Below are 22,901 nucleotides of genomic sequence, written 5' to 3'. Positions count from 1 at the left end.
ACCTTTGACCCGGGCCTCACGAGTACAGCCAGGCACAGCCCGCTCTGCAGCAGCTAGCCAGTTAGATACACAGTCAGGGCGCTGCGGGGGAACAGTCAGTGGTGGAACGAACTCCCCGTCCCTCTTTGAACCTCTCCCTCACTACCCATCTTCCGCCGTGGTCTGAAGACTCATCTCTTCAGACTATACCTGGACTAACTGCCACCACTCTGTACTCTATATTTCACTCTAAATCCACCCCCCCCCCCCTTTCATGACACTCGTTACATGTTCCCCCATCTCAGCACTTTTTGGTCATTAGTATTTGTCCTAATCCTGTAGCTTCTTCTTCTGCCTAGTTAGCTTTGCAGAAGTTAGGTCAGAATAGTGTTCTCTGTGTGAACTGAACTGTGTTCTTGGCTAGCTGTAGCAATAGCTGTACGAAATAAGTATTGTTACTTATTACAACAAAAACTCCCCGGGCCAGGCTGGCCGTGTCGATGCCTGCAGGGGGGGGGGGGGGGGGTGAGCATAATAATATTAAACATTAATTTGTCCTGTCAGGAAATCTCAGGAAAATTCTGAATCAGTGCTCTGAAATGGTTGTTTTGGACACAGCCGTACACAGGAAAACACACAGCTTCTACAGTCGGTTGTGCATCAACGATCCGTAGCCTGTTTGTTCTGGAACGGTGCGCACGTTCCACGTTCCGCACTCCCCCTTTTCCTTTTCCCACCCACACGGTGCACCACACGTGGCACAGCGAGGGTCGGGTGCGCGGGGGTGAAACTGGCGAACAAGTGAACTACATCATGAAATCCATTTACCCTCCGCTGCGAGCGCAGTGCAGGTTAGAATTCGGTTCACGCTAACGAAAAGCAACGGGTCCAGGAACCGTCCAAGACAAACTGTAGCAACGAGCCTGAGGAAGGAGACTCATAACAGCGTTCCCATGTGACACAGCACGTAGCGGGCGGTGAAAAGGAACACAAAAAAATCAGCAATAAAAATACGTATCGCTCAGGGACCTGTGAACACACGGCCCAGTATTCTTCAGCATCTAACTGGCGTGCAATCATATGACATCATACGTATGAGACGTAATTTATTTTGGGAAAAACGGCGAAGCAGACGCTGTCCTCATCGCTCTCGTGCCGGTACCCTAAATCTGTCCGGAGTTCGAGGGATTCCAATATTACAAACCGCAGAAAAAAGACATACAGCATAAAGCTCACGGCTCATACGTTTTTTTTTGCACCGCAACTTTTTGCGGACGAGTTCTGGTCTCTGCGCAGCTGGAGGTGATGGAGAAAGCAGAGGCTGTTTTTTTGTTTTTTTGACGGCCTGGGCCCGGCCTGCGCAGGAAACGCAGTTTCGGTACGAGCGAGGAAGTCCGAGCATCACTGTGCGTGGGAGGCGAGGTCCGGGAGGGGGGGCGGTTTGGGGAAGGAGGTCACAGTGCATAAGGCCCTGTGTGAGTGCGCAGTGCCGCTGCGTGCACACCGCAGAGGACCCAAACAGGATGCTGCTCTATTCACCTCTGCTGTGCTGCACACACAGGCCCCCCCACAGCGTGCAGTCACGCACCGCACTGCGCATGCGCATGCGCCGCTCCACAGAAACAGCAGCGTTAGAAACAGGCCCCGGAGCAGACGTTTCTTAAGCGCTTAATGTGCGGCGATCGCCCGCGGCGACAGGCATCTCGGGAGCACACAGAGAGACAAAGACAAAGGGCCGTTTTGTCATGTTGTTGTGAGTGTGTGTGTGTGTGTGTGTGTGTGTGTGTGTGAGTGTGTGTGTGTGTGTGTGTGTGTGTGTGTGTGCAAGTCAGAGCGCTTGGCTTGCCGCTCACACACCTGAGAAATGATCACAACTTCATTCCAGGCGCATTCCAGGCGCTTGCCACAAGCGGGAGAGCTGGACTGCTCACACGCTCCAAACCCCCCCCCCACCCCCCCCCATTACATCTCCCCCCCCCCCCCTCCCTCCCCAAACCTCACACGTTACCATCTAAATGCCTGGGCGTGCTTTCACTCTGGTTCATTACATTTACATTACATTACATTTATTTGGCAGACGCTTTTATCCAAAGCGACGTACAAAAAGTGCATCTCATGGTCATGGACAACTACAATACACAGGTTCAGTAAGATACAATACTTATTTCGTACAGCTATTGCTACAGCTAGCCAAGAACACAGTTCAGTTCACACAGGGGACACTAATCTGACCTAACTTCTGCAAAGCCAACTAGGCAGAAGAAGAAGCTACAGTATTAGGACAAATACAAATGACCAAAAAGTGCTGAGATGGGGGAACATGTAGCGAGTGTCATGAAAGGGGGGGGGAGGTTTAGAGTGAAATATAGAGTACAGAGTGGTGGCAGTTAGTCCAGGTATAGTCTGAAGAGATGAGTCTTCAGACCACGGCGGAAGATGGGTAGTGAGGGAGAGGTTTCGAAGAGGGGCAGGGAGTTCGTTCCACCTCTGACTGTTCCCCCGCAGCGCCCTGACTGTGTATCTGACTGGCTAGCTGCTGCAGAGCGGGCTGTACTCGTGAGGCCCAGGTCAAAGGTCACGACCCCATTCACTTCCATGCATCGGGTCGGGGCGACCATTTTACCGTGGCATTCGGTTTATTTCCTTAGCAACGCTGCGCCTTTCCACGGGGGCCATCTTAACGTGCCGGATTTGCACTTTAACAGGTTTAGGGAGCGCTGGCTGTACCGCGGTACGCTGCAGCTGATGTCACTGACAAAAAAAAAAATATCAACGACAAAAAAAAAAAAAAAAAACGCCCCAGAGTGGCGGTTGAAATGAAAGAGGGTAATAAAATCACCGAGCAGAAAAGGTCGTTGAACTTCCTCTCGGCCGACGTTCCTGTTAACAGGACGTGCGCTCGCCGCCGTAGCGCTGTAGCGTGGCACGTCCGTCACAGTCTCAGCCCTGCTCTTTACGACAGGCAGCGTGCCGGCCACCCAAACGTGCACTTCTGCTGTCACACAGTTCTGCTGGGCACACAGTGAGACTGCCTGGAACCCCCGCCCCCACCCGCCCCCACCCCCCCCCTCACCAAGGCTACCCAGCGCCTCCGCCTGACAAGAATAGCTGGCAGCATAAGGCACTTTTCACACCGAAGGTGCGGTTTCCGGGAACTCAAATGCCCAGCTTCCTGTTAAGCTGAGGCTATTTTCTAGCCCCTGTTTTTTAAAAACTTCACGAGCTTGAAAATAAGAGAGAGAGAGAGAGAGAGAGAGAGAGAGAGAGAGAGAGGGGTAGAGAGAGAGAGGCAGAGCGAGAGAAAGAGAGAGAGAGAGAGAGTGCAAAGCAGTGACTCATAGAGGAAATCCCATACAGTTCTTTTATGGAAAACGGACAGCAGTAGAACTTCCTACGCAGTCTCTGAGCTCGGGAGTGCTCGTAGTGCGGCACAGCCACGTCCAAACGAGATCTGCAGGTTCACGTCTTCACGGAGAAAGGCCTCAGTGGACCTGCATGTAAGCTAATGCACAGGGAAGTCCTGCTAGGCGACAGGCAGACACGTCTGAAGGAAAGTGAAGTAAAAGAGAGGGGTAAAGAACAGGGATAATAACTGAAGGGCAAATAACTTTTTACTGCTCGTTCAAAAAATATCCCCTCTCCTGTTGCTGCTGTTCTTCCACTCATTTCTGGCCACTATTTCTGCTCTCTTTTCCAGCCATCCAGCTGGTTATCTGTTCTAATCCCACTGGCATCTCATCCCGCAGCATCGGTACTAAAACAGCACTGCGAAGATACGCACAAACCACCACTTATAACAAATACAAACATGCCGCAGCACTAACTAAGAAGACATAATGAGTGGAAAACCTTAAAGATTTCAGCCGTGTTATCCTAAGCCAGCTGCCCACGGGGGGTGGGGGGGCAGGTTTTGTGATTCACCGCACTGTTTCTTAAGACTCACTGGCTGGGCTTGGGGGGCATTAATTAGCACTGAAATAACCTGAGCTCCAACAACTGGGATCCACAGCAAGGCCTTGGCATCAATAACATTACGCTGCTTGTCATTGCGTGGCCCCTTGGCATCACCATCTTCATCATTACATTACAGACGCTCTTATCCAGAGCGACTTACACAACTTTTACATAGCATTTTACATTGTATCCATTTATACAGCTGGATATATACTGAAGCAATTTCGGTTAAGTACCTTGCTCAAGGGTACAACGGCAGTGTCCTACCCGGGAATCGAACCTGCGACCTTTCAGTTAAAAGCCCAGTTCCTTACCCACTGTGCTACACTCCGTCACTGGGCAACGGACATAATCCTGCCACCAGTGATGTCACATGGATGTCCTGCAAACTGTCACTCATCATGCTTCTGTGATCCCAGTTCTCAGTTTCGTACGACCTCCCTGGCCCTTCCACCAATCACGGGCCATTCATGCATTCGCCGGCGTAGACGGAATGTTCCCTTCCCCAAATCAGACCGTTATCAGCGGTCAGCCAAACGGCTTCTCACCATTCTTCTCACGACACTTCACTTCTGTACTCACTCCACAGGCGCCAAAAGGCCAATCTATGCCTGCTTTATACAATGCCTCTTTGCAATAGCAGGCCAGGAAATGCGCCTTTCCAAAAAAACCAAGACTGAAGGAAGCAGTTTCAGAGGGCCATGGGTCCCACACCACAATAATACCAGGCGCTCCGTTTCAGAACACTGGTGCTTCCCCTGATTGCCATGGAAACCGATCCAAAACATGAAGTAAGCAAGACCAGGAAGTAGCACTCCCATTGATTTCCCCTGTAAAACTTTGCCCGAGCTTCAGCTTCAGAAAAACCTGTCCTTACCGATCTGACAAGAGTTCAGCTCCAGGGATTCTGCTGCTGCTCGAAAATAGCAGGGAAGATTCACCATCTTAAAGGAATAGCAATTATCAGCAGGGAGCATTTTACAAAGCTCCAGTCAAATGTAGATGATCTACTTCAACTGCCAAGACCATAGCTTCCAATAGCAATGGACGAAACACAGCTCCACCACTGCCACCCAGTGGGCATATTTTGAACTGCAGGACGTCCAGGCTTCATAACTGGGCTCCTGCTGTGGTATCTGCCTACACCGGAGAGAGGACTGATGAGTATCAGTCCCCTTCATTCCTAGGTTATTCTCATTCGGCCACAGGACGCGACGTCCATCCTGATCCCCACACACCGTACGAACTGCCATTACGACATCGCTATCTTCCTCTCCTCTTTCCCCCGAAAGCTGTCGTTTGCGTCGAGAGTACAGAAGTACAGAAAAACGCAAACCGAGGAGGGACGTCTATGGTTACGGTCGGCCCCGCCACGCTGATTGAGAGGGGGGGGGGGAAGGCCTCCGGCCTGTAATTGCGAGCGTGGCAGTGCGGCTGTGGTCCTACATCGTGCCTCCGGGCGAGACGCCTCCCTCTCCGTGGAGCTCCCCTCCGTAGTTAACTCAACGGGCTAATGCATTTCACAGCTCACAGCACACACAGAGCATGCAGAGATTTCACACATTCTTCAAAAGTACTGTCCCTGGCAAACAAAATAAAAAATAAAAAATCCCAATAACAGAAAATCGCCTTCCTCTGATTACTGAAAATTTTTACATTTCTTTTTTTTTCTTTAGGAGGGAAAAGAAGGAAAACGTGTCGTGAATGTCATCCTATATCCTACGTAGCGTAAATAAGCCACGGACAGCGTATGATTAGGATCTAATTTGGTTCATAGCTACGACAGTTTTCCACAAAAATATTTTATAGGCAAAGAAATACAACGTATTGTAGCACTGCAGCTATATCTGGCATCCCTGGTACTTCTGAGCGGGACAGCTGAGAGTCTGGAGTAACAGGAAGACCCTCACACTGAGCGTACAGTTTACTGCCATTCCGTATTTCCCCCAGTACCCCTGCTCACACCCCCCCCCCACCCCCCACCCCACCTCACCTCACCGCCTCCCTCCCTCCCAGTTTCAATCTGGGTTACATCTCATCCTGTAGAATCCATTAGAGCATGTCATCAGAGGCCTTGGGAGATCACAGAATGTAGCGTGCAAGTCTCATCTATTTGGGGAGGGGTGGGGGGGGGGGGGTGGGGGTTGCTGAGTTTGGTAAGCATTGTAGAATTACCCACAGCAATCCATTCAAGCATCGGCGCTCTGGAAGAGAAGTTCCAGGTCTGAGACGGACAGCTTGTAGGGCTTTGCGCTGCGAGACTGCAGCAAGGCACCCCGTCACATTTTTGACTTAAAAGGCACTGTTCGTGGAAAAAAAAAAAGTCCCAGGAAAACACAAATCACACACACAGCACTGACAAGGTGGGCCGGCCAGCTTTCTCAGACGCCTTCAACACAGGAATCCTCACTGGACATGGGGGGCGACATAGCTCAGGAGGTAAGAGCGGTTGTCTGGCAGTCGGAGGGTTGCCGGTTCGATCCCCCGCCCTGGGGCATGTCGAAGTGTCCCTGAGCAAGACACCTAACCCCTAATTGCTCTGGCGAATGTGAGGCATCAATTGTAAAGCGCTTTGGATAAAAAGCGCTATATAAATGCAGTCCATTTACCATTTACCATCAAGCTCAGCCACGCAGCGCAAAGACTGACGACACAATAACAGACAGTTCAGCAGCGCTGAGGACGAGCTATAAATACCCTTCTCTTCCTGTGAGTGCAGCCTCGTTAGAATAACACTGAAACATCGGGGCAAAAGGTGGAAAAAAAGAGAAAAGTCACAGAACGCACGGACAGCCCTACAGCCCTATTACCGTGACCGTTCCTGTCTATGAACCACAACAGCGGCTCTGTGAAATCCTCTTTAAGTTCCACGGGCCAGCAGAGACTGCCTGACAGGTAGGTGTGCGAGCAGACAGCCGGGCGGACAGACAGACAGACAGACGGACAGACGGGCAGACGGGCAGGCGTGCGGGAGAAGCGTTAGCGCGTCTGTGTCTAGCGGCGGCCGAGCCACAGCCAGCCCGGCTCCCGGGCAGCTCCGCGGGCTCAGGAAAGGCGGCCGCTCGCCGGAGGTTTCCGCGAAGGAAACAACAACACGACCGAACTCCGATAACCCCAGAAAAGCGATCCTCAGCCCGAGGAAAATATCCCCGCGAAAAAAAAAGGAGCCGCGACTTACCTGCGATTTTGTCTCCCTCCATAACTAGATCACACCCTCAAACAGCCACATGGAACGACTGCTTTTTTCCTTTTTTTCAGACTTCCCTTCTGTCTCACACTCTCCCTCTCTCTCTCTCTCTCTCTCTCTCTCTCGCTTATTCAGTATCTCCCTCCCTCTCCCTCTCTCAGTTTCTGTCTCTCTCTCTCTCTCTCTCTCTCTCCCCAGTTTAATTTTTTCAATCTGCTATGATAACGAACGCATCCAGAATGACCACATTACCATGTGCTGATCATACGGAGAGCCTACTGCCGTTTTTCGAACTTGCACTTTTTTTTTTTTCTTCCTTTTTTTCCTTTTCTGCCTTGACACTAAAGCTGCATTGTGCCTTTGAAATGGAAACCCAAGCCATGTGACTTGAACTCCCCAGCCCAAAATAACCCACTCGACTTATTGCTAGAAAGGCTCCAGGAGCTCAAGCCTCGAACCTGAATGATTTCTGAGCCCCCAGCCTCAAGCAGCGCGAGCTGTTTACAAGTCCCTGGAACAGGAAGACACCGCAAACTGCATCAGGCTTCTGTAGGAGAGAGAAAAGTCTCCAAAATCTTTAACACGATTAGGAGACAGACCCAAAATCACACTTTTAACTTTTTTTCAAAACGTGAGCAAATCTAGTTTGTGATTCTTTGCCCTGGTCAGCTTCGCGCTAATCGGCAAGAACAACCAGGGGAGACTCTGGCATTCCACACGCCTGATTATTGGACTGTCCCGTTGTGCAGGAAGGGAGGACCTGCACACTGACCTTTGCCATCTCCGCCCCACTTGATTGGGGGTCAAGGGTCACACGGGGAGCCTGTGACTCAGTAAGGGTGCTGAACAAATCCAAACATTAAAGCATTGCAGTTACGAGACTGAACTTCCACTTTCACTCCACTGTGACTCGTAGCCATGGTTACAAAACCTACGGAGAGGTAAAGGAATACTACTGCTGGGTATACAGGGATCTGCGGATTGTGAAAGGGGATGAGCATTTTTTTTTTGTGGTACCTTAAATTTGTGAACTATTTCTGTTTGCTCACACAGTGATAAATGCCACATGTTTTATCCTCTCCCACTGATAAACAAAAACAGCTGTGCTCTACATTTGCATCCCAGGGAAGCTGTAAATGTCACACCTTTTTTAAAAAAAAATTATTTTTAAGAAGGCCTGGCGGAACAAGCTTGCCCAACCAAAGTGCATTCAATCCAATTCCATTAGAGCGAGAAATTAGGATCCTCTGGTCATTTTTGTTCTCATTCCCGTTTCACTTCAACAAATCTATTGATTTACTTTTTTTGCCTTTATCTTCCTTTTGGTGTCCCACTTCAAAAACTCAGATGTAAATGATGCTTGAGACCGAAACCCTGCCCGCGGGACTGCGATGGTAAATCAACCCCTCGGAAAACCGGCGGCTCCACTTGACTGTGTCCGCGTCTTTTCCGAATTCAAATGAAAACACGTGCGCGCGTATCTGACTCAGTGCTGGAAATGTTGACTGGGACAGGCACACGATGAGGGGAACCAGCCGAAGGGGAACGCGAGCAGCGCCAGGGAGAGAGAGAGAGAGGGGTGCCCGAATCTGAAATCAGATAAAAGCTTTATTTTCAGACACTTCCAGCAGATAATCACCCTAGCCGTCCCCTCCCGCCCCCCCCCACCCCCACCCCCCACCCCCACCCCTCGCAAGTCACAAGTTGTTTTTCGATAGAGCCCTGGGGGTGGAAGTGTGCCTGCTAACGGCAGTCAGCTGGGACATCTGACAGTCCCCACCTGACCACGTATCTGACCGTGTATCTCGACCCGCTGTCCTCAATGATCCAAGGGCACTCGTCAAAAGGGCACCCGGCTAGCAAACACAGAGCGGCCCTCTGGCGGCCTGCCGCTGGCACAGCTGTCGGCCCGCCATCGTTTCTAAGGGACCGCCATCGTTTCTAATCGACCGCCATCGTTTCAAAGTGGCCCGCCATCGTTTCTAAGGGACCGCCATCAATTCAAAGTGGCCCGCCATCGTTTCTAAGTGGCCCGCCATCGTTTCTAAGCGGCCCGCCATCGTTTCTAAGCGGCCCGCCATCGTTTCTAAGCGACCCGCCATCGTTTCTAAGCGACCCGCCATCGTTTCTAAGCACCACGGCAGTCCGTTAGTGGGGGGGGGGGGGGGCAGTCAAGTGGAAGGGTAGGCCGTTTAGAGGATGTGACCCAGTTGGTCCCTAATCCTGCTGGTAGCCGGCTACTGTTGCGCAAATTTTCAGAAACGCTGGGGGATCAATAGGCGCCTGCTCGCTCGGTAAGAGTATTCACCCCTGTGTCCCGGTCAAAACTCTCAAACTGGCTGGCTCAGTCGCATGCCCTCATTCCCACAGAAATCCCCCCACGAAAAGAGTATTCAGCTCGCAGCAGTTCTTCACAGTAAAGGTTAGATTAAATTAAAAAGCAAACAAACACACATGACACTGATCCTAGGGACGGATCAGCAGCCGAGATCAGCCCTTCGGGCTCCACTCAAGTTTTATGCGCTCCAGTTCTGCACTATTTCACTATACTCGTGCTCTTGGTCCGAACGGCGTCGACGTATTTTAAAAAGCGTGCGAATGCAGGAGCGCGATATTAACACGATTACATAACGGATTACATAAAATAGATTTGTCACTTAATAAACACCCCCCCCCACCCCACCCCCGTCCTTGTAAACCGTGACTCACTGCTGCCTGGGACCCCGTGACAAACAGCCCCCTGGCCCCCCATGAAGAAAGCAGCATCGCCTGGCTGAGAGCAAATTCAGCCAGGGGGGCTCCACAGACTGCATTCATATAGCGCTTTTATCCAAAGCGCTTTACAACTGATGCCTCTCATTCACCAGAGCAGCTAGGGGTTAGGTGTCCTGCTCGGGGACACTTCGACACGCCCCAGGGCGGGAGGATCGAACTGGCAACCCTCCGACTGCCGGACGACCGCTTTTACCTCCTGAGCTACGGCTCCAGCACAGGCTCCTCAGGAACAAAGGCCGCCCGTACCGGACCCGGCCCAAAGCCCTCAGCTGAGCCTGAGAGCGTCGCCAGCCCGTGGCGCCATCAGCTCCCTCCTTTCGGCCTCGTTAAAAAAAAAATCTTCTCAGAGTTTCTGGGATCTCAGCATGAGGGTGAATGGAGGTGCACTTAAGAGGTCGGTCTCCAACCGGTCTGTATAACTCAGCCACATCACAGCCCTCTGAAATTAACTTACTCACCCTTCCGGCATTTTCTTTTTTTTTGCAAGTCAACAAAAAAAATCTTAGTTGTCTTAGTTCATTATAGAGGTAACAGTGATTTTTAACCCAAATATAATATGGTGGGGAGGATGGGATGTTTGGAGCTTGTGCAAGCAAGCCTTAGTAACAGGGGTGACTCTCAGGATGGGGAGGGTGGGTCATAAAATGTCAAAGGACAACCACTGCCTCAGTGCATTTACAAAGCCATACTAGGTTTTTCATCCAGGGTTCAACAGAGTGGCCTGTTTGAATGCAGTGATTGGTTTAGAGATGTCACCATGGATCAGTCGATCATGAAGCTTCTCTCTAGTGAGTAGACTAGTGAGTGACTAGGGAGTCCTTGATTCTTGGTCACCTGGCTTGGATGACTGTCTGACTGTCTGACCAGGAGGTGTGAGGGATATATAGCACACACATACACACACACACACACACATGCACACACACGTGCACATACACACACATGCAAACACACACAGACACACATACATACACATACACACACACACACACACACGCACACTGACACACATACATACACACACACACATGCACACAGGCACACACACGCACATACACACACACACGAGTACATGCGTAACACGCAACCCACGGGCAAATAATGCACAATGGCTGATGCAGCCAAGCAGCGGAGGCAAACATTAACCAATGCCGTCACTCCTGTACGAGACCCACAAATAAGCACATGACTCAACCACTGAGAAGCGGACCTTGCGTAAAAAGCAGCGCTCTCACTGGCCGTGCGATCGCCCTACAGGGACGTCTTTGGGGGGCATCGGCGCGAAGCGAAGCGGAGGAAAGATTAAGAGCAGATGAAAAGAGAAGGGGAAAGAACAGAAGAGAAGAACCAGAGAGCTCTGTCGCTCTGCGGTGTCCCTGGCACACGTGACCTGCCAGGGGCTCTGACTTCCTCAGACAAAAGGAGCTGAGGGTGCTGGGAAGAGGGCCACCGCCCACCCCCCCCCGTGATAGGATGCCTCTGGAGAGAACCGTGGCCACAGACGATGACATCATACCATCTGCACACTTCCTCCTACGTGCAGCACGGAGAGCAGGCCTCTCTCACTGACCCCGCCCCCTCTCGGCCAAGTTCCGGAACGACTGCAAACGGCCCCCGTTGGTCCGCCTGTGCTTCCGACTTTCATCCCCTTAACGACAGCTCAAAGTGCCTCACCTCCCTGAGGATGACCTGCGGAGTGTCGGACGGGTGCGGATGAGACTTACCGGGGCTGACGGGCTCGGGAACCTCTTCGTTTTTCGGCTTGCTCGGCGCTAACCTGGCGATTCCTGCCACCGCAGAGAAAAGGGGAGGAGCGAAGCCGTTATTACATTACAGGCATTTTTTCAGTCGTCCTTGTTCCATAGACAGGAACACCAGACATACACTCACTGGCCCCATAATTAAGTACACCTGCTTGCTAATGGAAATAGCCTGCTCCTCCAACAGTGAATCATGTGGCTGCAGCTCATTATATAAAGCATGCTGCCTGAAGACTGAAGCGCTTTAGTTGTTTGTTGTTAGCTTTAGTGTAGCTGGTCTTGTAACCGAAAGGTCACAGGTTTGATTCACCGGTGGGACACTGCCGTTGCACCCTTGAGCAAGGTACTTAACCTGCATTGTTTGAGTATATATGCGGCTGTATAATCAGATGCAAAATGCTATGTAAAAAAGTCACTCTGGATATGAGCATCTGCTAAACAATGTAATGTAACATCACTCCTAAGCACTGTTGCTGACCATGTTAAATTCCTTTATGACCAGAGTCTACCCTTTTACAAATGGATAATGCGCCATGTCATCAAGTGCACATCATCTCAAGTGACGTCAGTTTACTCCACCGGCCTGCACAGTCCCTAGACCTCAGTCCAGTGGAGCACCTTCGGGAGGCGGTGAAACAGGGGGGGGTTCACAGCATCAATGAGCGGGCGACATAGCTCAGGAGGTTTGTCTGGCAGTCGGAGGGTTGCCGGTTCAAAACCCCGCCCTGGGTGTGTCGAAGTGTCCTTGAGCAAGACGCCTAACCCCTAACTGCTCTGGCGAATGAGAGGCATCAATTGTAAAGCTCTTTGGATAAAAGCGCTATATAAATGCAGCCCATTTACCATTTACCATCAATGTGCGGGTGAAAAATCTGCAGGAACCACGCGATGCTCTCGAGTCAACATGGACCAAAATCCCTGACGGCGCATGTATCCAGCACCTTGTCGAATCAATATCGTGAAAAATCCCGTAGAAAGGTAAAAGCCGGGCCCTCCCAGGACTAGGTAGGAATGGCCCGGGGATTGCAAGCTCAAACCCGCTTTCCTTTCCACCGCGAACCTCCCGGCCTGTGACAAAACCCCACGGAAGAGTCACCGTAATTACAATGCAGAGACTGACCTCTGCACATGTGGAGCTAGGCCACAACGTCTCACACTCTGGCAGGCAGTGCGCATTTAAATGCTAGACCGCAGTGAATAAAAATATGCTACACGTGGCATTTTCCTCCAGTTATGTAACCATTAATCGGGGTATGTCATCCGTGGTGTTTTTTTGGCTTTGTCTTTAACGCAACGGCGCATGCGTCGCATTAAAACAATGACCTTTTCGTGGACCATAACATGGGCTATTAGTCATTAGCGCGCTGAGTTGAGTTGAATGGGGGACACGCCGATATAAGTCACAATGAAAGCCTGCGCGTTTTCCACTGGAACCATAAGTGCTTCATCAGAAAACAGGGTGAGCACACAGCGACCATCCTGGCAACTGCATCCAATTGGCCATCGACACAAACCGCGCTATCCAACCTAATTGTACCCTTGAGATCGTGGAGGCAGAGATGATGTGTCATTATGTGAATATGACACCACTGCTATTTATATAAAGAGCTCCACTCTCTGACTGATGATGTCATGAAGTACAGTATTCCAGCAATGTTTGCAGTCCTTGTAAAATATATATCAGCCGCATTCCTTCGCAGCGGGTCTACACACCAAGGAGGCTAATCTTTACGTGAAATCTTACCCCACGATGGTGACGAATTGGGCCCAGTGAGTCATGAGTCTCTTCCTGGTAGAATAATAGACCCTTTGAGGTTTGTGAAAATGAACATTTCCCCTCCCCCCCCCCCCCCCCCCCCCCCCCCCCCCATTTATTGACAGAAAAAAAAAAACCCCAAAGGGGAATTTCGCAGTATTTACTGTGAAAGAAAAGCAATGCGGACCGTCTCAAGAGTCACAAGATTTGCCCGCGCGCGGGCATCTGCTGCTTCAGTGACTTCACAGTTTTTTTTTCTCCAGCGGGGCCCAGAGACGCAGCTGGGGCCGGAAGGACAGGCCGGGCGCTTCGCGCTCGCGCTCGGCGTAACGTGCCGTAAGCTACGCGCGAAGCAGCCGCGGAGCCCCAGAACCGTGACTCACTCCCCGAGCATCTGCGGCCACGTGCCGTGAAGAGAGTACTGTGGAGAGACGGAGGAACGAGGGGCACGAGAGGGAGTTTTTTTTGGTGTTTGGTGGAGGGGGGGAGGGGGGAGGAGGAAAGACAACCATCGGTTTTCTTGTGGAATTCAATGGAGTGGTCACACAGAGACTTCAGGGGAAAAAAAAAGAACAGCACCTCGATGCACATTTTCCACCCCTGACTGCCAGGCCGCCTAGTGGCCAACTGAGCTCCTTCGGCTAACAGCCTGCTAGCCTGAATCACTACTCTCCTAAACTTACACCACCATTCCCCCCGCCCAAACACCACCCCCCGCCCCCCGGCCAACCAGCTCCCCCAGCTAACAGCCTGCTAGCCTGAATCAGTACTCTCCTAACCTTACACCACCAGTCCCCCCCCAAACACCACCCCCCGCCCCCCTGGCCAACTGAGCTCCTTCGGCTAACAGCCTGCTAGCCTGAATCAGTACTCTCCTAACCTTACACCACCAGCCCCCGCCCAAACACCACCCCCCGCCCCCCCGGCCAACCAGCTCCCCCAGCTAACAGCCTGCTAGCCTGAATCACTACTCTCCTAACCTTACACCACCATTCCCCCCCCAACCGCCCCCCCCCCTAACCCTTGGCCAACCAGTTTCCTCAGCTAACAGCCTGCTAGTCTGAATCAGTACTCTCCTAACCTTACACCATCAGTCCCCCCCGCCCCGAACCCCCCCCTCGTGGCCAACCAGTTCCCTCAGCTAACAGCCTGCTAGCCTGAATCACTACTCTCCTAACCTTACACCATCAGTCCCCCCCCGCCCCGAACCCCCCCCTCGTGGCCAACCAGTTCCCTCAGCTAACAGCCTGCTAGCCTGAATCAGTACTCTCCCAACCTTACACCACCATACCCCCCCCCCAAACACACCCCCGCCCCCCGGCCAACCAGCTCCCCCAGCTAACAGCCAGCTAGCCTGAATCAGTACTCTCCCAACCTTACACCACCATCCCCACCCCCCCAAACCCCCCCCCCCGCCCCCCCGGCCAACCAGCTCCCTCAGCTAACAGCCTGCTAGCCTGAATCAGTACTCTCCCAACTTTACATCACCACCCCCCCTCCATTACACGCCCCCCCCCCCCCCCCCGCCCGCCGGCCAACCAGCTCCCCCAGCTAACAGCCAGCTAGCCTGAATCAGTACTCTCCCAACTTTACATCACCACCCCCCCTCCATTACACGCCCCCCCCCCCCCCCCTCGCCCGCCGGCCAACCAGCTCCCCCAGCTAACAGCCAGCTAGCCTGAATCAGTAGTCTCCCAACCTTACACCACCATCGCCCCCCCCGCCCCCCCCCCCCCAACCTCTCGCCCTCACGCATACAGGAACTGCTGACCTCTGTTGTCATGGTGATAGCGGGGGGAAAACCTTCCTGAACAGTTGGGTCAGAAAGATGAAATCATTCCGCCACAGAAACTACTGTCTACAGTCCGCTAAACAAAATCAAAGACACGGGAACATGCGTTAATTTCACTCACCAAAAGCAGCCTGCATGACACTAACTCTACTACAAGTACAACTGATACTAATGTGGGTCAACTGCACAATAATTGACTTATTTCTGTCGCACAATAGCAAAAACAAGGTCTTATATAAAAGCTTATTAAAGTAGTGTCATGTACCACTTACTATTGCTACAAAGGAACTGAACAAAGTGGGTATCAGTGTACGTACCAGATTCACAAGCTCTGGATTTTCACGGACGATCACCTTGATTTGACAAAGCAAAATTACAGCTTCCTGCTAAAAAAAATAACACCGTTTTTCATGACTCATTTACGCTGCTAATTAAACTGTCACTCTTTTCAAAACATTCCAAAATTCAGACGTTAAGCAGAAAGCATGATGCCGTTCTCATTCTGTGGAGGATCAGACTGGGTAGCACACAGATCATCCACCAGAGTGCTGTATTTTTTGAACAAAAATAAATAAATAAAAATTAGGACAGACTGTAATGAATGGTCCCTCCTCGTTATCACCTGGCACTTAAGACATAAACACAAAATAGAGTGTTTCTTCAACAGCTAGTGACTATTCGCAGGAGAATTTATAGCTCACTAACTTGGTACAATAAACTTCTGGACACAGATTACTCTTGGTCCATCCGAAATAAAATTATACTACAGGACATGTGTGCTGTAAAATTATACACATCATTTTTATTGACACTAAAAAATTATACATTAAATAAATCTCTCATCAAACTTTAATTGCGCCCTCATTTCACAGGGCCCATATAAACAGGCCTATTCATATCTGAGCAGGGTATGTAAAAACTAAGGAATATTTCCAAAAAAATAAACGTGAAAAATCCCAAAGCCAAAATACTGGAAACCGCGTGCTCGTACCAACCGACACTTTATATGAATCTGAGGAGAAGGAGCTGAGTGACAGGAAGAGGCTGTTCAGGGCGGCTGTGCAGTACGGCTGGCTTTGGCTCACTCACCCCTGCTCTCAGGACCTGCAGTTTGCACTGCAGATGCGTCTCTCAGTCAGAGTTTGCAGGAAGGCAGAAGCTCAGCGATGTCCTGAACGTGACCGAGTACTCACAGGTTTACACCTCAGCCGACTCACAGCTGCATCGTCACCACCTCACAGGCCCAGATGGGTGCAATACACGAGATTAATCAGCTCACTGTCAACCCTGAAATGGCAAGCTACAAACAAGCTTATTTCAAATACATGTTGGAAAAATGTCTGTCACCTTGACTTCAAGATTTATTCACGAGTAGTATTGGATAATGGAGACCGGCTCTTTCTCTCTCTCTTTCACACACACACAGACACACACACACTGAACTAGAAGGTGTGATTAGGTAGAAGACTGAAGTCCACCCACTTCTGTCTCAGTCTCTACCATCGGTGCTGAGGTGCAAGTGTGTTTGCAGCGTTGGATGGACGTAATGTATTAGGGTGACAGACCAATAGGCATTCAGCACTGTAGCACCTATACTTCATCCATTAAAATACAGGCCCAGCAGTTTTATAGCAGAAGAAAATTGAGTCGTCCGTGGTAGAGGAAGGAAGGAGAGACCAAACGACCAGATCCTCTCAGCTTTTGAAGGCAACAGCCCAGGTGTCACCAATAAGGCCAATTCACAAAGGAGAGTGAAAAGACATTCATGCCCAAAGCAGTTTTTTTTTTTTTTTACACAAAACATCCACTCTGCACTGGAGAATACGAGTCTGTGCAGAATGGCCAGAGCCTTTGTGTCTGATACAGCAGTGAGTTTCATCGTGTCCACCATGCACTCTCACGGCACTCAAGAACACTTCAAGCACTGCGAGAGGTAAGAAAAAATAAGTGAAAGTAAAAATTTGTATGCACAGGCAAGACCTCAGTCGGCGTCTATCGAAACATATTTCTAAAATTTGTAGACGTTACTGTCAACAAGGTGCCACTCCAAAACAAAAATATTCCAGCTCCGACAAACAAAATGCCAGGTAAGCTATATAGATTTGTTCAAGGATAACTGCATGAACAAACATACCTCAACTCAAGTAGTTACTCATTTCTATGGGGCTGGAGAGAGCCGATGGGAGAGCCGGAGGAACCCTGGACAGTCTCTCTCCGGCGATTAACTGGGCAGTGTTTGGGTAAGAGGTGCGTCTGTTTAAGCAGCAGGGCAGGGTGGAGTGGGGATCACTACTTTCCCATGCTCACCGGGACAACCCTGTCTTTATGGGCCTCGTCGAAACGTGCTCAGCAGCCTACGGCTCCCTTTTTACTGCTTTCCGATAAAATATTTTGAAAGCTCGTTTTAAAAAAAAAAAAAAATCAACTGATAACATCCTGCAGCTCTCGACAGGTGGCCTGGAATTCTGCCGCAGAGTCACACGTGACATGACCCCCCAAAAAGGCTCTTTGTTCTCATGGATGAACACAAAAGGCCCGCCCATGACTCAGACCCCGTCCTTCCACACCCGGGGTCCACAGCCAAACAAATCTTAAAATGGCTGCTGGCCTGCCATGCTTTCCACAGGAAAGCCCTACTTTGCTTTTAATTGTTTTAAGATGATACAAAAAAAATAAATACTCCCAGCTGGAAAATAAACAAATATTACTGCTGTGAGTAAATTAATGCCCACAAATGTGGAACAAATTGAAAAGATTGGTCCTCCTGTGAATTTCCTTCAGACCACCTGTTTATAAAAGTACAAACAAACAAACTGCTGTGAGCTATGGTCTTAATAAATAAAGCGGGCTAAAGTAGCTTAAGTACTAAGAACGCTAAAGTGGCAAAACAAAATCTTCACCAAGAAACCATGGATTATCAGGGTGCATCCATATAAAAATTTTAAAATAGAGAGAGGTAACTCTCACTGCCTTTTTCGTGGTTATTATTCAAGTTTTTTTTTATATACTTTTTTTTTTGTTAAAATACCCAGATAAGTTGGTAACGACATTTCATAAACAAAATTATTTACTTATTCAAATTGGTTTATTTACATGAGGTGGACATTTTGTTACTTTCTGGAAACGTAAATTGCCTGTACGGCCACTGCAATAATCTTGACCAGCCTTCCCTCAGCAAAGGGCTCTGTCCATTTCACACCTCTGTAAGATCAGTGCATTCCGGCGTCTGCAGATTACATTACATAACAGTACATTACATTACAGTACATTACATTACATTACAGTACATTACATTACATTACATTACATTACACTACATTACATTACATTACATTACATTACAGGCATTTGGCAGACGCTCTTATCCAGAGCGACGTACAACAAAGTGTATAACCATAACCAGGAACAAGTATGTTGAAAACCCCAGAGAGAAGTACCGTTCCAAGTGCAGGGAACAACCACATAGTTCAACTTGGACCCTGAAGGTTAAACTGATTAACACTAACACAAACGAGAACGGCAACAACGCGGTCTATGGAAAAAATACAAGCAGCAGTTAAGACGACTGCATTAACTAAGTAACCTACGAAACAGCTACCTAGTTACAACTCTAAGCTTACAGCCAATTAAGAGATTACAGGGAGGTAGGGAGGGAAGGGGAGAGGTGCGGCCTGAAGAGGTGAGTCTTCAGTCGTCGCTTGAAGTGGGACAGTGTCTCAGCTGTTCTGACCTCCACGGGGAGGTCATTCCACCATCGTGGGGCCAGAACAGACAGGAGACGTGTTCGGGAAGGGCAGGCGCGAAGGGGGGGAGGTGCCAGGCGTCCTGAGGTAGATTACAAACACAAACAGAAGAAAGGCTTTGCCTTTAGGAAGCAGGGCCCTTACATCGCTCACTGCTCCATCTACAACCAGCTCCTCCAGGTTAAGGAAGGGACAACTTAGTTGTACGATCATGCATGGCCCATGCATTGGCACAACTCTGGTCCTTACGCAGACCAACACCAATAACAGTCTCCAAAGGCAATCAAAAGTCTAGAATCAAGACCAGATACTGAAATCTTTCTCTATACCCGCACTAAAGAACCAATTGAACACACCGGACTAATCAGAAGCACCTGTGAAGCCATTTTTACCCGAACATTGTGGCACCCTGAAATGGGGTACTGTTGCGACCCTCTGCTGTTCCTTCGCTGGTCTCTGTGTTGTTTCGCCTGTAGTTGTGGGGAAGTTCCAGCTTAGGCAGCAGAGGGCATAATTAGCCGTTATTGGTGACACCTGGGCTGTTGCCTTCAAAAGCTGAGAGGATCTGGTCGTTTGGTCCCTCCTTCCTTCCTCTACCACGGACGACTCAATACGGTTTCTTCTGCTAAAGCATCCTTTACTGACTCCTACTCAACCATCACCACCCACACCACTGACCTACATCACCCACTCTACACACCTTCATGTGCTTTTGTAAGTACTTTGGGTTCTTTTGTTAATAAATATTCTTGATTGCAACTACTTTGTGTGTGTCTCTCACTTATGTTGTGGCTTCCCCTCACAGTCATAACAGTACTGTGTATGAAAAGTGATGTGATGTCTACATTGTGAAACCAAATGTATTAAAATACCCTTTAATCATAGCTGAGAGTCTGCAACTGAGGCGAACAGAGCCAAATCAAGAAAAAATATGGCTTTGTCCCAAACATTATGGAGCTCACTGTATATAAATACGCAAACATGTATGTGCAACACTTTGCACATACAGTACACAAATACTGTGGATGAAAATACATGCTGATACAGTAAATTGCACCACTGATGCTAAACCACTCTGAGTATTTGTGGGAGGGCTGCACTGTTCTGGGCTGTGCAGAGCAGAACAGCCCAGAACATACGAGGAGAAGGCAAGGCCACCATCGCCCAAATTGCGTTTCTGAAAGAGGGCAATGTTGATGCAGTGCGGTGACGGTGAGGCAACGCGTCCGTTGCGCTCTTGCATTGACTTAACCGAGCCAGCCAGGAAATCGGCTTGACAGGCGAGAGCAGAGGCGACGTGTGACACATGCGGTGGAGGACAGCGGCGAGGCTATTTTTAGGCCACGCATTTAATGCAGTAAAGTGCCCCCCGGGGGGTGAGCGTGTCAACGTTGGGGCAGAAGAGGGGGGCAACGGCGAGATGCGTAACGAGCCGCGTTAACGGCTGCGGATGTCCTGGGGCCTCCTTCTCCGAGGGCTTGCTGCGTCCGCTCGCACTCGCCCAGGAAGCAGCTTACGACCTTCGTTCGCTTCCTTTCTTTAATTTACGCGATCTGAAGCACTGAGGAAGAATGAGGAAAACCCTGACGGTGGCAGGGTTTTTTGTTTTTTTTCTCCTCCATACTGTATCGTCTGTGCACGCGTGGATCTTGGGTTTCTTCAGGCTTCGCCCCTGAAGCAAATGGCAAACTGAAGCGCATCGCTGCTTGTACCTCCAGTATGATGAGAGCAGAAGCACATGATCGCGAGAGCCCTTTAGCCCGCAGTTTGCCGTCCCGCAGTCCAAATGCATGATGTTCGGGTTGATCACGGTCCGCTGTGTTGACGTTGTGTGTGCATGCGTGCCTGTTCATGCGCGTGCATGTGGATGTCTTTGAGCATGTTCATGTTATTTTTGTTTGTTTATTGCGTGTGCGCGTGCACATATATACATATGTACATATACATACATGGTGGTGGTGGTGCAGCACAGTGGGTAAGGAACTGGGCTTGTAACCGAAAGGTCATAGGTTTGATTCCTGGGTAGGACAATGCTGTTGTACCCTTGAGCCAGGTACTTAACCTGAATTGCTTCAGTACATATCCAGCTGTATAGATGGATACAGTGTAAAAGTTGTATAAGTCGCTCTGGATAAGAGCGTCTGCTGAATGTCTGTAATGTAATGTGATATATGTGCGGGTGTGTGTGTGTGTGTACGCACACTTGAGAAAGTGAGTGAGTGAGTGATTTTTTGACTCTGAAGAAGAGTCAAGAAACAGTTCTATCATGTTCAGCAAAGTGTGCTCTAATGTTCCCTATTTCAGGCAAGTCCCTTTGAAGTGTCCGGGTAAGGAGTTTTTTTCTCTCGAGTGAGTGAGTGAGTGTGAGTGTCTGTGTAAATGCATCCCATCTAGGGCCATAACCAACCTTGGATCCAACCTTTATCAAAAGCTTACCATAACCCACTAAAGAAGAATCATGATAAGCCTTTCAGTAGACATAATGGAGGAGCGGTGTTGTGTATGAACATTTTTCGTAATACCCCAAAGAGAATGCAGTGCAGTGCAGTGTTCCATAAGCTTTACAATAATAACAATTCGGCGCATAAAGCGCATACAGTTCACGTCACATCGTTGCTTAAATCTCTGTGCAGACCATTCTTCCTTTTTGCCTTTTATCACTTCATATCTCCCATCATCCCCATCACCCACTTTCTTCGCTGAAAAATAATTCATTCCTACATAATGGGCTGTTTTTTGTTTCACTAATTTTACGACTCAAAGGATGATATTTTTAAAAACAATAATTTATTTTCAAACTCTTCTTTCTGTCCATAATTGACTGCCATACATCGAGTAGATATGGTAGACAATCCAGTACTTCCTCCGTGTTATACTTTACACTGATGATCACCTTACATTACAATACATTTATTTGGCAGACGATTTTATCCAAAGCGACGTACAATAAGTGGATATGGAATGGATTTCAGGTCCTGCACGGGACGTTCATTTCATTTTTCTTTTGAAACATTAGAGAAAATCATTCGTTCTTCACTAACCATTCGATCTTCATTTGATCTTCACACTGGCCAGCCTTATTAGCCTACTGTTTACTGTACACATGCATGCTCGTAATCACCGCCTACATATGCGTTATCCAAACATTAATGTACACTGTTGTTTTACAGACGTTAATCAAGTATTCAGACTACAAGGAAGATTGATTGTCATCCTGTACTGCGTTGTTCGAGAAGTTGACTATCGGAAACTTGACTCAGGATGCTTGGGGTAATTCAGATGTACGGCAATAGCCTATAACATTTACGCATAGCAACATGGTCTGACGAGCGTAACATTACCAGAGTTCTCGCAAAACAGCTTCCGCAACTCCCCACTCGCACAAATTGGTAAAACATATTCGCCGAGCTATCTATAGGAATCTCACATTTCACATGATCTGACAGCCAGAGCGTTTAACTCTGTAGTCAAATCAATTACAAGTTCGATTGCGCAATCGTTGTAAGTTAAACTACGACACAATTAAGTCACAGCTCGTTTTGGCATGCAGTAGTAGTCCAGTGGTCTGAAACCTACCTGAGTTTGCCGTCTTCTTCATGTTCCGTTCCGTTGCGTTCTGCAGCACAACCAGAAAAGAGACGTTGAGAATGAATAGCGTTTTTTCTCGCTTCTGTGGCAAGCCCTTAGTATTCCTCCGGCTTTGAGCTCATTCCCGTGAAGTTTTCATCAACAGCCGTACTTTCAAATGTGTCTCATCCTACAACTGACGTAAGAGCTGTGATTCCTCGCGTTGCCGCGTTTGTCCTTCCACTCCAGCAGTTCTTACAGCACCTGCGCTCACGTGTTTGTTATCAAAACAGTATTTCTGTTTATACAGTAAGCACACACAAATATGTGTATACACAGTGAAATGCACTACCTTTCTCTGGACGTGATAAAATGAGATGTAACCACC

At 49.3% G+C, this 22,901-nt stretch overlaps 1 protein-coding gene across 2 annotated transcripts in view; it reads right to left on the bottom strand.

Annotated features, from left to right (window-relative positions):
- Window positions 1-22,679, bottom strand: part of sept9b (septin 9b) — an 87,656-nt gene extending 64,977 nt beyond the window's left edge. Inside the window, exons 1-2 of one of the 2 annotated variants that reach the window (XM_035405510.1) lie at window positions 22,523-22,679; window positions 11,620-11,682 (exon numbers count right to left, since the gene is read on the bottom strand). In XM_035405510.1, the coding sequence (XP_035261401.1) occupies window positions 11,620-11,682; window positions 22,523-22,544 (85 nt within the window). In that variant the 5' untranslated portion in view covers window positions 22,545-22,679. Of the gene's footprint in view, window positions 1-7,111; window positions 7,259-11,619; window positions 11,683-22,522 lie in introns of those variants that run through there. The other variant, XM_035405512.1, reaches the window with a different exon arrangement.
- Between the last annotated feature and the right edge of the window lie 222 nt (window positions 22,680-22,901).

This window comes from Anguilla anguilla, chromosome 2, assembly GCF_013347855.1.
Source record: "Anguilla anguilla isolate fAngAng1 chromosome 2, fAngAng1.pri, whole genome shotgun sequence".
NCBI lineage: Eukaryota > Metazoa > Chordata > Actinopteri > Anguilliformes > Anguillidae > Anguilla > Anguilla anguilla.
This window is presented reverse-complemented; position numbering and strand designations above follow the sequence as displayed.